Source organism: Apis florea, unplaced genomic scaffold (genome assembly GCF_048593485.1).
Source record: "Apis florea isolate Af1SG1 unplaced genomic scaffold, ASM4859348v1 contig_3081_pilon, whole genome shotgun sequence".
NCBI lineage: Eukaryota > Metazoa > Arthropoda > Insecta > Hymenoptera > Apidae > Apis > Apis florea.
In genome coordinates, this window is record NW_028256703.1 from 2,103,531 (window position 1) to 2,117,353 (window position 13,823).

A 13,823-nucleotide genomic window follows, 5' to 3' on the forward strand; every position below is an offset into this window, starting at 1 on the left:
AAATCGCGGATCGACCTAGTGTTTTTAACCTAATAATAATAAGCTCGCCGAGAGCGAGACCATTTCTCTCGCGATTAACTAATAAAATAATAAAAATCTTTCTATATATATATATATAAATATAAAATATATACATACATACCTAGAAAATTAAGAAGAGCAAATCTTATATATATATATATATACATATACATATATATACATCTATATTATATATACACACTTGGAAAGCGTATTTAATTATATATTCCTATACAAATGCAAGGGACACATGTACAGGTATTTTAATAACCTCGCGTATAACTATAGTGCTTGCTAGCTGTGAAAACGGCGTGTTCCGAAGAGGAAGTGAATATAGGATCTCCCTTGTATTTTTTATCGAACACCAGAAATCGGATACTTGAAAACGTAGATAGAAGGAGAGGAGGGTGTGTGAGGAGGAGCCATTTTTGCATTTAATCGGAATATCGGAATTATTTTTTACCTATTTCGTGGAGAGAAAAGAAGGGTTGGAATTTTCTTTTCCATCGAACGCCGCGTGGAAGGAAAAAAAGGAAGAGAAAAGAGGACGCGCGTTTCACGAGGCGAAGGCGAAAGGAAGCGAGGAAAGAGAGAGAGAGAGAGAGAGAGAGAGACTCTTCCTCTTATTTTTCATGAAACATCAGATCGGAAACGCGGAGGAGAAGGGCGTGGACGAAGGGCATATGTCGCGAAATATGTCGACGATGAGCGTCGTTTCGAACTCGTCGGTCGAGGTCGACTCGGATTCCTCGAACGACGCGTCGAGCAAGGACGATGGACCCGCCGAGCAGAAGTTCATCCTGCGCAACGAGCTGTACAACAGCCTACTCGCGAGCGCCCTCGGGAAGACGGTGCTCAACAGGCACCTCAACTTCAAGGAGCAGGGGATTAATTTTAATCTGGCCAATCTGAAAGATAATCTGAACGCGCTCGGCGCCCTTAAGGAGCTCAAGGATCTCAAGGGCTTGACCGTGAGCAGCGTCCCGGCTTTCCCGAGGAATCTAGCTCTCCACAGGGAGGACCATGACGAGGTCAGAGTCTTCTTCTCTTCGAACTCTCTTCTTATCGTATTGATTTCTCTTGTTTTTTTTTCTTTTTTTTCTTTTTTTTTTCTATCGAAGAAATGATTCGAATTTTGGTTTTCCTTCTCCCCCACCCTCTTTGTTTTTTTTATTCTCGTCGAAGGATCTCGCCGTTGGCTCTTCTCTTCTTTCGAGATTTTGCGAGTAACTGGAAAAAGGATTCGAGATTGGCGGGAGATAGAATGGTCAGGGAAAGGAATAGAGAATTTTTTAATCGAAATTTGTAGGATCGAAGCTTGAGGGATCGTTTGAAGGATGACTGAAAGGGGGTTTCGTTTAATTCTCGCAGAATCGTTCGTAAAGATCGTTTCCACGGGCTCCTTTCGACGGCGTGAATCACAATTATCGTGGAGAGCGTGGGTGACACGCGATAGCACTTCGTAAAAAGTAGAAAAGTTTCGCGGTAAACAGTTGCCCTCTCCTCAAAACCCGTTCCAAACTTGCAGCATCAAGATCAATAATCCCCGAAAGATTCCAAAGGTTCCTCACTGACCTACCCTTTTTCTCGCGATTTCGAGCAAGCCAAAGCGAAGGAGGAGGAGGAGGAGAAGGAAGAAGAAGAAGAAGAAGAAGAAGAAGAAGAAAACAAATTCACAAATTCTGCCAAGACAAGAAAACGGTCGAAAGTACTCTCGAGCAAACAAATCAATTCTTCTGCCGAGAGGAAAGAGTTAAAAATTTTTCGACGAACTTTATCTTTAAAGAAAGGATGGAGGGGAGAGAAAAGAAGAAGAAGAAGAAGAAAAAAAAGATAGAAAAATATCGCGACTCTACACGTCTCGATGCGTGTCACACATGTATAACACAAACGCGTTCCACTTTTCACGGAGAAGTGGACGGAATCCATATCCACAGTTGGGAAAGAATCACGCGACGTTTGACACATAAGTCTTGTCGAGTCGAAAAGTTACTCGGGCTACTTAGGTAGGATAACCTAATGTAATATGGGCACGGAAAACAAAGAGAGATTTCGTAGCTCGAGCCAGGAAGAAAAATCCTGTGTTTGCTTGACAATTACTTCTTCTCCCTCCATCGATTCTTCGATTCTTTTCCAACTACTTTGTCACTCTTCGCCCCTCCCACTTTTCCTCTCCCTTCCTCGTTTTTCTTCTTCCTCTTAAATCGTCCCCCTCTCCTCTTTAATCCCTCGTTGAAAGACGAAATCCTCGTGAGAACAATTAACTTCTTCCCCGTTCGATATATTAATATTGATACGAGCATTCGAAGTGACGAAAATCTTGGACACGCGACAAAGTCTAGTCACACTTTCCTTTCCAACTTCTTTTCGGTTCTTGGATTAGAGATCGAGACGTATACGGCCAATTGTATACTCGTATACCCGTGTTTTTAGCCGCGTGAAACAACACTGTTTCGAAATGGTTGGCGCGGCGAGACAAGGGAAGTAGTGAAATTTTTCCGCGGCTTAATTCATTAACGGCGCACTGGTGGCACTCCGTCGACTTCCTGTTGCTTCCTTTTGCTCCTGGCCGAGTTATCGCCGCGAGGCAACTTTTCTTGGCACGTTCGCGGTTTTGGCTCGGCTCGCTTGATTCCACGACGACCGACCGACCGACCGACCACTCTTGACCCAAATCCATGACGCACTTTTCCCCTGGTTTGTTTTCTCTCTTTCTCTCTCTCTCTCTCTGTCTTTTTTTCATCCCCCTCCCCCCCTCCCTTCTCTTTCTGTTTCGCGAACGACGACGCCAAAACGTCTCGGTGAAAAATACACAGTTCATTTACGCTTACGAATTATTTGCTTTTTTTTTTTTTTTTTTCACGGCTGGTAATAATTGTTACATCTCTTTTTCTCTCTCTCTCTTTCTTCGCGCGTAAAAATTTCGAAAATTCTTTCTTCTAACGAGTAGAAGAGAGAATTCGATAAATTTTTTTTTTTTCTCTCTTTTTGGAGATTTGAAGGAAACATTAGATTTTATATAAATTTGAAATCGGGTTCCTCGAATCGGGCGGAAATTTTTCTCCTTCGTTCGTTGTAAAAATGTTTCCAATTGTTTTTCGATTGTTCATCGAGAAACGAGTTGTACAACTCGATACTTATTTCGAAACTTTCGATTGAGTAACCGCTTCGATATTTAATCGATATATTTTTGTCGATCGAAAATTTAAACGAAACAGAGAGATTCTCGAACTGCTTCCCTTCCTTTTTTTTTTTCTCATTAATTCGTGACACATTTTGAAAAACGCGTGATAAATATTTCTCAGTTCACGAAATAACTCGAACTCCGAGAGAAATTATATTCGGAACATGGATGGAAATGGAAGGAAACGCGTGGAACAAGCGTTTCGACCGGATTCCTCGATCCCTTTGGAAGAGGAATCGTATAACCATCGCGCTTTTATCGTGGACGAAGGAGAGGAGAAAAATGTGGCGGTCGGTTGGAGAACGGTTGTAATTAAGTGCGGGGCAATAATGAAACGCATCATCCCCCTCGGCCGAAGAAATAACAGCCCTTCGGGGACCCCCTTTCGGGATGGCCCTTTGAGCAGCCACCAATCCGATTTCTAACGAGCTTTCTCACGCGTTAGACGATCGATTAACAAATCTAAATCTGCCTGGTGGTACGGTTAATCACCCGTAATTACTCGGATTTGATGGACGTGGTAAAAGAAAAAAAAAAAAAAAAAAACGGGGGATGAAATTGATTTTAACGAGAAATTGACTTAACCTTTTTTGCACTCAAAATTTTCCATTTCCTATTGAATTGTAACAATTTTTATTTACGCACAAACGAAAGTTTAACACGAGTTTTGACAAAATCTAATACTAATTGTTTCGTACATTTGGATACGCGTTTTAAATTGGTAATTTTAATCTGAACAATTGGACTACTTCGTTGTTGTTGCGCGTAAAAGCATGTATCTTGATACTTGACACGGTTACAATTCACATGATTCCTTGTGAACACTACATGAAGGTACACACTTCCTAAGTATAAGACTATAGACGCTCGCATTGCAGAAAATGTTAACGACTCTCCTACAAACCGGAATTCTATTTGCGTTTAAAAGAGAGGGATAAAAGCATCATTCTGTAATCTTTGAAATAATAGCCATGATAAGAGGATTATGTTCAGTGTATAACAATGACGTAACGTAAAAATTTGAATTTTATTTTCCAACCTTTTACTTCTAACACGATTCTTGCTCGCATTGTTAGCATTTGTCAAAATCTTATCCGAACAAACTTTTTTCCTCTTTTCCTTGTTTTTGTTTAAATTATTGAATCGATGGATCGATCGTTAAATTGAAAATTTACACTCGATAATTAGAAAAATATGGAAATTATGGAAGGGGCACGCGTCAAATATAAGAAATTAATATCGCATCACGTGGATAATCAACGATTATCGAGATCAATTCCATTCATTATGCTCATCGTTCATCGACGTGATTGAAGGGCCGATAAAAGTCGAAAATGAATATTCGAATTTTCGAATATTGTTTCTGTTGAGAAGGTGGAAGGAAGGTTGTGGCGGTTGGACGACGTATCGATTCGCCATCATCTGACGTTTTTCCGTTCGGTTTCTCTCTCGTCCCGATGAATTTCTCATTGGGAACGAGTCGATAGGCACGATCGTTGCGCAATTACCTACACTCGAATTCGCGGGGAACGATTTATTCTCGAGCGTCCGTCCATTGGTTGGATCGAAGCACGCGTTTACTTTCGTCCGGGAAGAATAAATAGATTTCTTAATCCTTTCTTTTTCCGTCCCCTGTCAATTATCCTCCCTATCCTCCCAATTTTTTCGCAATTTACCTTTCATCGATACGTACGAGTGATTCCCTTCTTTGCACTTCTTTGTTCGATCAAAATTGAAAGATGGAGCTTTTTTTTTTTTTTTTTTAAAAACTAAAGTGATTCTTATCCCCTCTTGAAAAATCTCAAGCCTCTCGAGATGAAAATTAGGAAAGAATTTCCATTAGAATTTGTGACGCGATGAAGAAGAAATCGCGATGATTTTCGAAAATTTAATTCAATATCCTGAAAGCTCGAGATTTATCAGCAAACAATGATCCTCTCGTAGATAGGGATTTTTAAATATTTGAAAAAAGAAAGAAAAGGAAAAGTATATACCTCTGGATTATTTTAAACAAAGCTCGCAAGTTTAATCGCTCGCCGCGAGCAAAATGTATCGCGGAGCAACTTAATCGGAAAGGGGATCTCGGTTTAGCCCCGGTTCAGGTGTCCAGGCGCCATCCTCGATCTGATTTATCGATCAATTTATTAATGGGTCAACTCTTCTCGTGCGTTCGATCATGAATATCCGATGAAGCGGCCAGGACAGACGAGAAAGCCTCATAATTACTGTGATTAATGCTCGTATCGCGGCGATTAATTCGCCTGGCCGAGTTTATTCTCGAAAATCGTGGGAAAAATCCATCTTCTTCTTCTTCTTCTTCTTTCTCTTTCCATTCATTTTCCATCTCCCTTCCTTAATTCCCTTCCTTTCCTCTCTTGTAATCTCTTCTTTTCTTCAACGCGAACAACGAGCAAAAGCAAAATCGCAATAATAACGCATCCTCTTTCAAACCCCCTCCCTCCCTCCCTCCCATTCCTTTTCCTCCACCCTTACATTCTTTTTTTTTTTTTTTATTCTTTTCTTTCTCAATAATACTACACGAACATTTTTTGGAAATTATTTCTCGTCCATGGACGAAAAAAAGTTTCTTTCTTCACCGAGAGAAAAGATCCTCGAAATCCCATCCCCCTTCATACCCTTATACACTAAACCTTACCACGCGCCGTCAAACGACCGTTTTTGAAATTTCTTCGTTTAGAATTCCTTGTATACAAAGTTGCTGTATCGCTGACTTTTTCTATAATGCAGATACAACCCATTTTTCAATATTCACAACTTTCTGTTATCGTTCACTTTCACGAATCCAATTAGCTAAAATCTCATTCCACATTAAGATACAAATGTTTTTTTTTTTGCATTTCACCGCTCATGATGTAAGGAATAAGTGTCACCACGAAATGTCGGATAGGTTTAGCGTTAATCTAGAATCGATTAAGATTATTAATTAACACCATCGTTTTCTTTCTTTCGTTTCGCAGAAAGCCTCTTTCGCGTGGTCAGAGGGGGGCGAGGAGGGTGGTGGAGGCGGCGGCGGAGGGGGAGGAGGAGGGGGAGGAGGGGGAGGCGGCGGAGGCACGGCCGGGGCCGGAACCGGGAACACGGGCCCAGCCGCCAGCGGGGGCGGTGGATTGGCCCATTGGGTCAGCGTGATGGCGGAGCACATCCACAATCCACACTCGGCCACCGGGGTGGGCGGTGTCCATCATCAGCAACAATCACCCCCTCAACCACCCTATCCGTGGAACAACGGCCTCTCCGGTGATGTGAGTACAGTTTTTTGTTTTAACACGATTTATTTTCTTTATACTTTCTTTATATTTTTTTTTTCTTTTCGCCTCTATAATTTAACGAATCGAATCATTTGCGTTACGATATCTTTATTTCGACGATATGTATATATATATGTATATATTAGAGAGAGAGATTTTCTTTTAACGAGAGATATCAAGAAATACGTCGTTTTTTTTTTTTTTTTTTTTTTTTTAGAAAGGAGGAAAGATCGGTAGATTGGTTTTTGATTCGTTGTAATTTTAAAATAAAAGAAAGTGATTGAAATTAAGGGACGAAGAGCGTATATATCCGTGCACGATATTGTTGCAAGTTGAATCGAATTATGATTGTTGAATTTTCTTGGTAAATTAATAATTAATAATGATTTTGCAATATTTGTCTTGTTCAAAGTTTTGAAATCGTAAATGATAATTTCTGTTTTTAATTAAAAAGAAAAAAATAATATAAGAGAATAAGAATTGGTTAAAAAATTTTAGGAATATAAAAATTGTCTTACGAATAACGTTTGTAAAGAGAGTAAACGAGAATTCTATCTATATTAATAATCGTTTCGTGAAATTTATTTATTATTTAAGTCGGTCTATCGCGCGATTGTTTCCGTCCAAATATTTATCTTTTCCATTGATTGGAACCTGTTCGCGGAATCGTCCGCCTCGGGAGGTTACTTGTCGAATATACGCGTCGAAATTTTCATAACACAGGAGATCCAGTCGTACTTCTGTTTCCTTAGTGCGTAGTCTCGCGTGTCGCTCGTCGTGCCGTCGAATATTATATCGCTCGTATCCAGAATTCGAAGGTAGGATTTTTATTTCAAAGCGTATATTCTTTATACTTTTTATTACTTACTTCTTTTCTTTTTTTTTTTTTGTATATCGCGGTACTCGAAATACAATGATGATGTTAGATTGATCGATAAAGTTCTGTTGATCGATACATTTTTAAAATTCATTTTCGAAAAGAATTTGTCCAACATTTTTGTTAATAAGGAAATAAATCGGAATAGTAGTGGAAATACTTGTTGTTGTTGAGAATTTAAAAGTAAATATTTATCGTGTATATAAATTCATTGTATTTTGTGAAATTGTCAAATGAAAGAATTGTAATTTAGATAAACTAATTAATGGAAACTTTCGATCAAAAGAACCGACAGAATTTTCGATCAATCTAATATACTCTTAACTTATACGTCTCTTTCTCTGCTCTTATATAAATACTATATTCTTGAAACTTGAAATTCAAGAAATTTGAAACGTTGGAAAAATAAATCTAATAGCAAAATCGAAAATCCCAGTAATGAATCAGTAGATTCCAAAATTATAATTATTAATCGCGAAAAATTGTTAAAAGAATTTTTAAAATGCAAAATTTGGATGAAAACATTAGAAAAATTGGAATCTTCGTCGCCGATCGTTCCAATCTTCGTTATAATCTCCGCATCGAATTTAAAAAATTCCCCTCTTTTCGTAGTCGAATTAATATATCCGTGGAAAAACTTTTTCGTCGAAAACGAGTCGTACAAGTTGGCCGTGATGATATAATTCGAGAATTAATTTTATACACGATATTATTACACGAGTAATTACGAGGCAGAGACTAGTTAATTGGCAACAAAGAGACCGGTGGAGTTTCAATCAATCGAAATTTTTACGACCGCGACTCGTTTTCTTTCCCCCTTTGCTCACTTTATATATATTGAATAAACGATTGCAGAATCGTTTCCAACCGGATGTCTTCGTCCAAGATTGTATCTCTTTATACTTTTATTAGTTTATCTATATATTTCTACCTCGAACTGGTTCTCTACGAATAATTGTGAATAAGATCGAGTCAATTTCGAGAGATTAGGGGAGATGGAGAATTATTTTTGCGAAAGGGATAGTTTTATGGAATCTCGGACGAGTTTAATCCGATTTCGTATTTGGTATAAAGTTTTTTAGCACCGATAAATAATATCGTTGGAATAATTTTGATCCTCGATAACGATGCATAATCGTAAAGTCATGTATCTGTATTTTTTTCTGCTAAAATCTTATAATATATATATATATATTATAAAACAATATACAAAAACAAATAAAAGAAAAATTTTTCAAAAAGAAAACGAAATTAACAAAGAACAAGATAAATTTAAATATATATATATATTATATATTTATCTTCCTTTGCTAATTTTCTTCTCTTATTGAAAAACATTTGATAAAGTTTTAGACAAGATACACCTTTATTAGATCATTTATGCGTTGTGCAATCTTATTTCTCGTTTCAAAAAAAAAAATATCAACTCGTTTCGATGATTGTGTTTGCGTTTGCTCCAGTAACGTTCTACTTCTTCTTTATTTGATTTTTTTTCTAAACTGTCTCTCTAAAAAAAAAAAAAAAAACAATCTGAGAAAGCAAACGGTTTTTTAACGGACGAGACATCTAGAAAAAAAAAGTAGTGGATGAAGGAACAGGAGTATTAAAATCGCCCCCGGAAGACGACGCGCCGGTTAACTCGCGATGTCGACGAGGAAACGCGCGAAAAAAAAAGGATCTCTACCCCTTTTTTTTTTTTTTTTTAAGTAGGTAGTAGTACCCTCATTTTAATCTCTCTCTCTCTCTCCCCTTCCTCCCCGTGTTTCCGTACGAGAGTCCTGCATAATTTGGAGAAGAGGAAGAAAAGAGTTTGGAGGGAAGACAAAAAAGTCTGTGGATGCTGCGTGAGGAAGAACAAAAAAAAAAAAGAAAAAGAAGAAGAAGAAGAAGAAATTGATGGATGGTGAAAAAAAGGTTGAAGATCGCTTTGCATACCTCTTGCTCCGCCCTGAGGCGGTAGAAAAAAAAAAACAAACAGACGGAAGCGCGAAAAAAAAATGAGAGAAGGGTTGATTTGAATGTACGCGCGGATTCGAGGACGCGCCGTTAAGGGTGAAACTCTCCTTTCGACCGCGAAACGGCACCCTTGGGTCTCTTCTTAGAGGAGAGACCCCATTTTTTTCTTCTTTTTTCTTCGTCTTTTTGGCGCGATTGTTTTGCCTTCCCGCGAAATAACGATAAAAAGTATCTTTGGCTTTCCGTGTATCTTTCTTCTACAATACGACTCTACGACTCAGAAATAGTTCTTTAGAAGAAATAGTACGTTTCATAAAAATTGATCGTTCAGCGCTTTCCAATCTCTCCTTGTAACCGTTTAAAAAAATTTCTATCGAATAATTTTAACTTCGACTTGTCACGATCGATCAATAATCAATTCCAATTGCAAATTCCGATTTTGCGAACCGAGAGGAGGAGCAGTTGATGGAAAAAAAATTTTCTTCCAACTTGAAACAACTTTCTAGAAGGAGAAGAAAGAAAATTCTCAAAAACACTTTTCGAATCGCCGTGACTTGAACCGAGCTCAAAAGACTCGAGAAAGAAACGTTACGTCCACGTGTCCAACAGCAGAATTCTGGTTCACGAACTCGGGAACGTGATGATGACCGGCCAGGGTGCCCCAGGGGTGGTGGATTCAGGTGGCGGGGATGCGGAAGACGCTTCCGTGGGTTCTCTGTACGAGGATCAGCCGGTTTTTTGTTGTCTAGCCTCGGGACCCACGCCGATACCCACTCTTGGAGAGAGAGTGGAAAAAACAAGGAGCCACGACAATAAGGGGACGATTTAAATAATCCGCGGCATGCAAATGCCCCGTACATTCTCACGGAACGAGCGTCCCGACGCGGAGGAGGGGAGGCGAGAGGAAACGAAAAAGAAGAAAGGAAGACAGAGGCGAAGACAATCGGGCAATCTGCATACGGACTCATACGGGTACCGACCCCTTCGAGTGTCGTGAGGATGATCGACGGAGGAATCTAATTGAGGGATCCTTTGGATTTTCCTCTCCTTCCTTTGTTTCTCCCGTAACGTTTCTTCCCGAAGAGATTTTGTAACCGAACTTTCGACAGAGTTAATTCTTTGGGAAATGACCGTTGGAAGTTGCATGCGAGAAAAAAGTCTTGACAGGATGGGGGATTTGTAGAGTTCTTTTTCTTTTCGAATCTTTGGACGATGTTTTTTTTTTTTTTTTTTTTTTCACTTTTGTCGAGAAGAGAATATTTGGAAATAAGGGAAGAGCTCTTTTGTTTTATTTTTAGAAGGATAATTCTCTTCGTCGACGAATTAATTTCATTTCCCTTCTTCTAATTTCCATTGTATAAAAAAAGAAAAGGGAGAAAGGGGAAGGAAGGGATCTCTTCTCTTTCTTCGAACTTAAAATAGATAGTTCTGTTCGGAAGTTCGTTTCGAAATAAAAAAATTTCTTCGATTTAGAACGCTCGAACCTCCTTGCGCTTTTAGCGGAAAAAAATTACAATTCCCCGATACGAGAAAACGTATTCAATCTTACGAGTGAAGAGAGAAAAAAAAGAAGGGGGAGGGAGAGAGGAACTCTCGAAAAAGAAAAAGCACTCGAGGAAGGAATACTAGGTCAAACCTGGTTCTATCCGAAACTAGAGCAAGGCCACGCTCTGCGCCCCGTGCATCAGAGAACAAGGGGGGTTGAAGAGGAAGAGGCAACGCTGAGAGGTGCCCCTGTAAACACGTTTTCGGATGTTGTAATCTGTCGCTGGTTTCGCCCAGCGGGTGGTCAACCCTTTTTCCATGCTTTTTTACGCCTGCCCGACCTTAATCCCTTAAAACGCTTAGAGCAGCTCTTTAGGGTAATTTCTTCGAAAGGAGTAGGGGAGGTTAAACTATCGAGGGGTGGTTGAATTCATCCGCCGAAGGCGAAGATGCAAAACACCTTGGAAAACACCGGCCCGAAGCGGCTAACTGGAACACTGCCGCGTGAGAGTCCCGCAAGAAGCTACCCCCATGAAGATTATGCAAAAAAAGATTCTTCCACCCCTTTAACCACCGGTTTCCTCTCGTTCCACTACCCCTGCGCCACGCTCTGCCGGGACGAAAATTAAAATAATGGCCGTGCGCGCCTGCTGCCAATTTTTATCCACTACCCTTCCAAGTTTCCTCTCTTTCCCCCCCCCCCTCCCCCTCCTCTCTTCGTTCTTTAACCTTCTCCTCCTTCGAATTTTTCTTTCCAATTGTCTCTCCTCTCCATCTCCTTTTCTCTCTTCGTTATTTTCTTCTTCTACCCCGTTGTTACCTTCCTTTTTCTCCCCTTTCAATTATTCTCTTTTTTCCTCGTTCTGTTCTCCCCCTCCTTTCAAATGCTTCCTCGAATTTTCGAATTTTTCTCTCTTTCGTTATTTCCTTCTTCTTCTTCGTTTTTTTTTTTCATCTTTTTTTCCTTTCCTTTCGATTAATCCTTTGAACTTCTCCTTCTTTCAAATTTTTCCCTAAACTTTCCTCTCTCGCTTTATTTTTCTTCGTTCGAATCTATCCTCCCTTTCTCTCTTCGTCTGCTTTCTGTTTTCCCCTTTCCCCTCTTCCTCGCTCTGTTTTTCGAGCTTCGTCTTCGTTCGAATTTTTTTCTCTCCGCTCCCCCCTCCCCCCCTTTTTTTTGTTTTTTTTTTCCACGTGGTATCGGGGATGCAAATCGTGGCGCAACGGTATTTTTGTCTCCGCTGTGACGCGAGACAAAAAAAAAAAAGAAAGAAGGAAAAAGGAGGAGAGAGAGAGAGAGAGAGAGAGTGGCGCGTTGCAGGGGCCGGCTCATTGTCTCGATCACGGGTTCGTCACGGGGGTAGCAACCCCTTCCTTCGCCGATCTGGATCGGCTAATGAATTTCCGCGTAACGTATCGCGAAAGGGGTTGCCGTCGATTTTTTCCGCGATTTTTTTTTTCTCTGGGACCGGTCTTGGATGCAACGGGGACTCAACGGTTCTGTTCTGGTTTCATATGGTTTTTTTTTGGGAGGGGGGGAGGAGGAGGAGAGTCGGTGTCGCGACGTCAAATTTCGTTTTGAATAGCTTTCGTTCCCTGGGAATTTTTATTATTGCTTTTTTTCTTTCTTCTTTTTTTTTCTTTTCTTTTTCCTTTTTTTTTTTTTTTTTTTTTTCATAATTGGATTTTGCACGGAGCGTCGTAGATGGGGTTTGAATTGTTGGTTTAATTTATTTGGAGATTGTTTGGCGGAAGGGTGGATGAAATAAATCGGGGCTAGAAATAATTTCTGGTGTGATTCTCCTTTTGTTGTGATATTATAATTTGAATATTTCTTTTTTTTCTTCTTCTTCCTTTCTCTCTTTTATTTGTGAACGTTTCCATTGTAAAATTTTCGAGCTTCAAAGAATTCTTTTCCTCGAACATTGATTGGACTAGAAAATAATTCTTCTCTGTTACGATAATTAATACATTTTACGCGTCGTTGTAAACATTTCTAAAATTCTTCCTCCCGAATATTCGAGTTAGATCGTGTCAAAATTCTCTTGTTAGAAATTGTCCCGTGGAAAAGGAATCGTGCAACGATTGAAATGTATATATTATTTCCATTTTTATACATGTTTTAAAGTTAAAAACATAATGGTTCCGAACCAAAATTCTCCCAAACTTCTCCCAAGAATTTATTATATTATCGGTGGCAAGAAGAAAAAAAAGGGAGGAAACGGTTTCGTTGGAAATCGATTCGCGGAAGGGGTGAACGTACTCGGTGTGCCGGTGGAAATGGAGAAAGAGACGAAAGAGGCGAATCGGCGAGAAATCGTTCTGCCTGGTCGGATACGGAAAACGCGGACGGAAAAAGGGGCCCATAACTCTGTCCTGGGCCCAAATGTTGTGACACGGTGGAGAAGGGATTGTTTGATTCGTGCTTGTCCATTGTCTCTTCGTCTCCGCGGGGGGTTGTTCTTTGAACAACCCCGAAGGGTTGGTAATGGATTCGATATTGGAAAGTGTGAAATTTTGGGGGATGGAGAAAAAAAAAATGTGACGGAGTTGTTGTAAAGTTTGGATCACGTGATGGGAAGTTTTTAAAATCTTTTAACGATGTAACGAGTTTCGAGTTTCTTCGAAATCGCTTTAAATAATCGAAGAAAAAAACTTCTTCGTCAATTGTTCTTCGCGTTTTTTTTTTTTTTTTTTTTTTTTAGAAAATAATCCCATTATTTCTGGAACCCCGCGAATTATTCTTATCGCGTCTCTATAATTATCAAGTCGGCGAGAAGAATCTTCATAAATAATTATTACGCTTGAAGAGGAATTAGAACTTTGACGCCGTTACTTTCGAGATTCAAATATTCTTCCCAATTGCAAAATTAAATTGAAGCAGACCGAGAGAGAATCTAACGAAGAGGAGTTCTTCCAACGGCGAGGAGATACACTCTCTCGGATCGATTTAATCGAAATACAACACTCTCCATTTTGCTCTCCGAAAAATTTTCAAGAAAATGTCACTATCCTCTCTGTTCGAGAGAAG

The 13,823-nt window shown here is 39.6% G+C and overlaps 1 protein-coding gene across 1 annotated transcript in view; it reads left to right on the forward strand.

Moving 5' to 3' along the window:
* Positions 1-638: 638 nt before the first annotated feature.
* LOC100865588 (uncharacterized) overlaps positions 639-13,823 on the forward strand; it is a 140,139-nt gene continuing 126,954 nt past the window's right edge. Inside the window, exons 1-2 of the mRNA XM_086908570.1 lie at positions 639-1,052; positions 6,184-6,468. Of these exons, the coding sequence (XP_086764696.1) occupies positions 654-1,052; positions 6,184-6,468 (684 nt within the window). The 5' untranslated portion in view covers positions 639-653. The remainder of the gene's footprint in view (positions 1,053-6,183; positions 6,469-13,823) is intronic.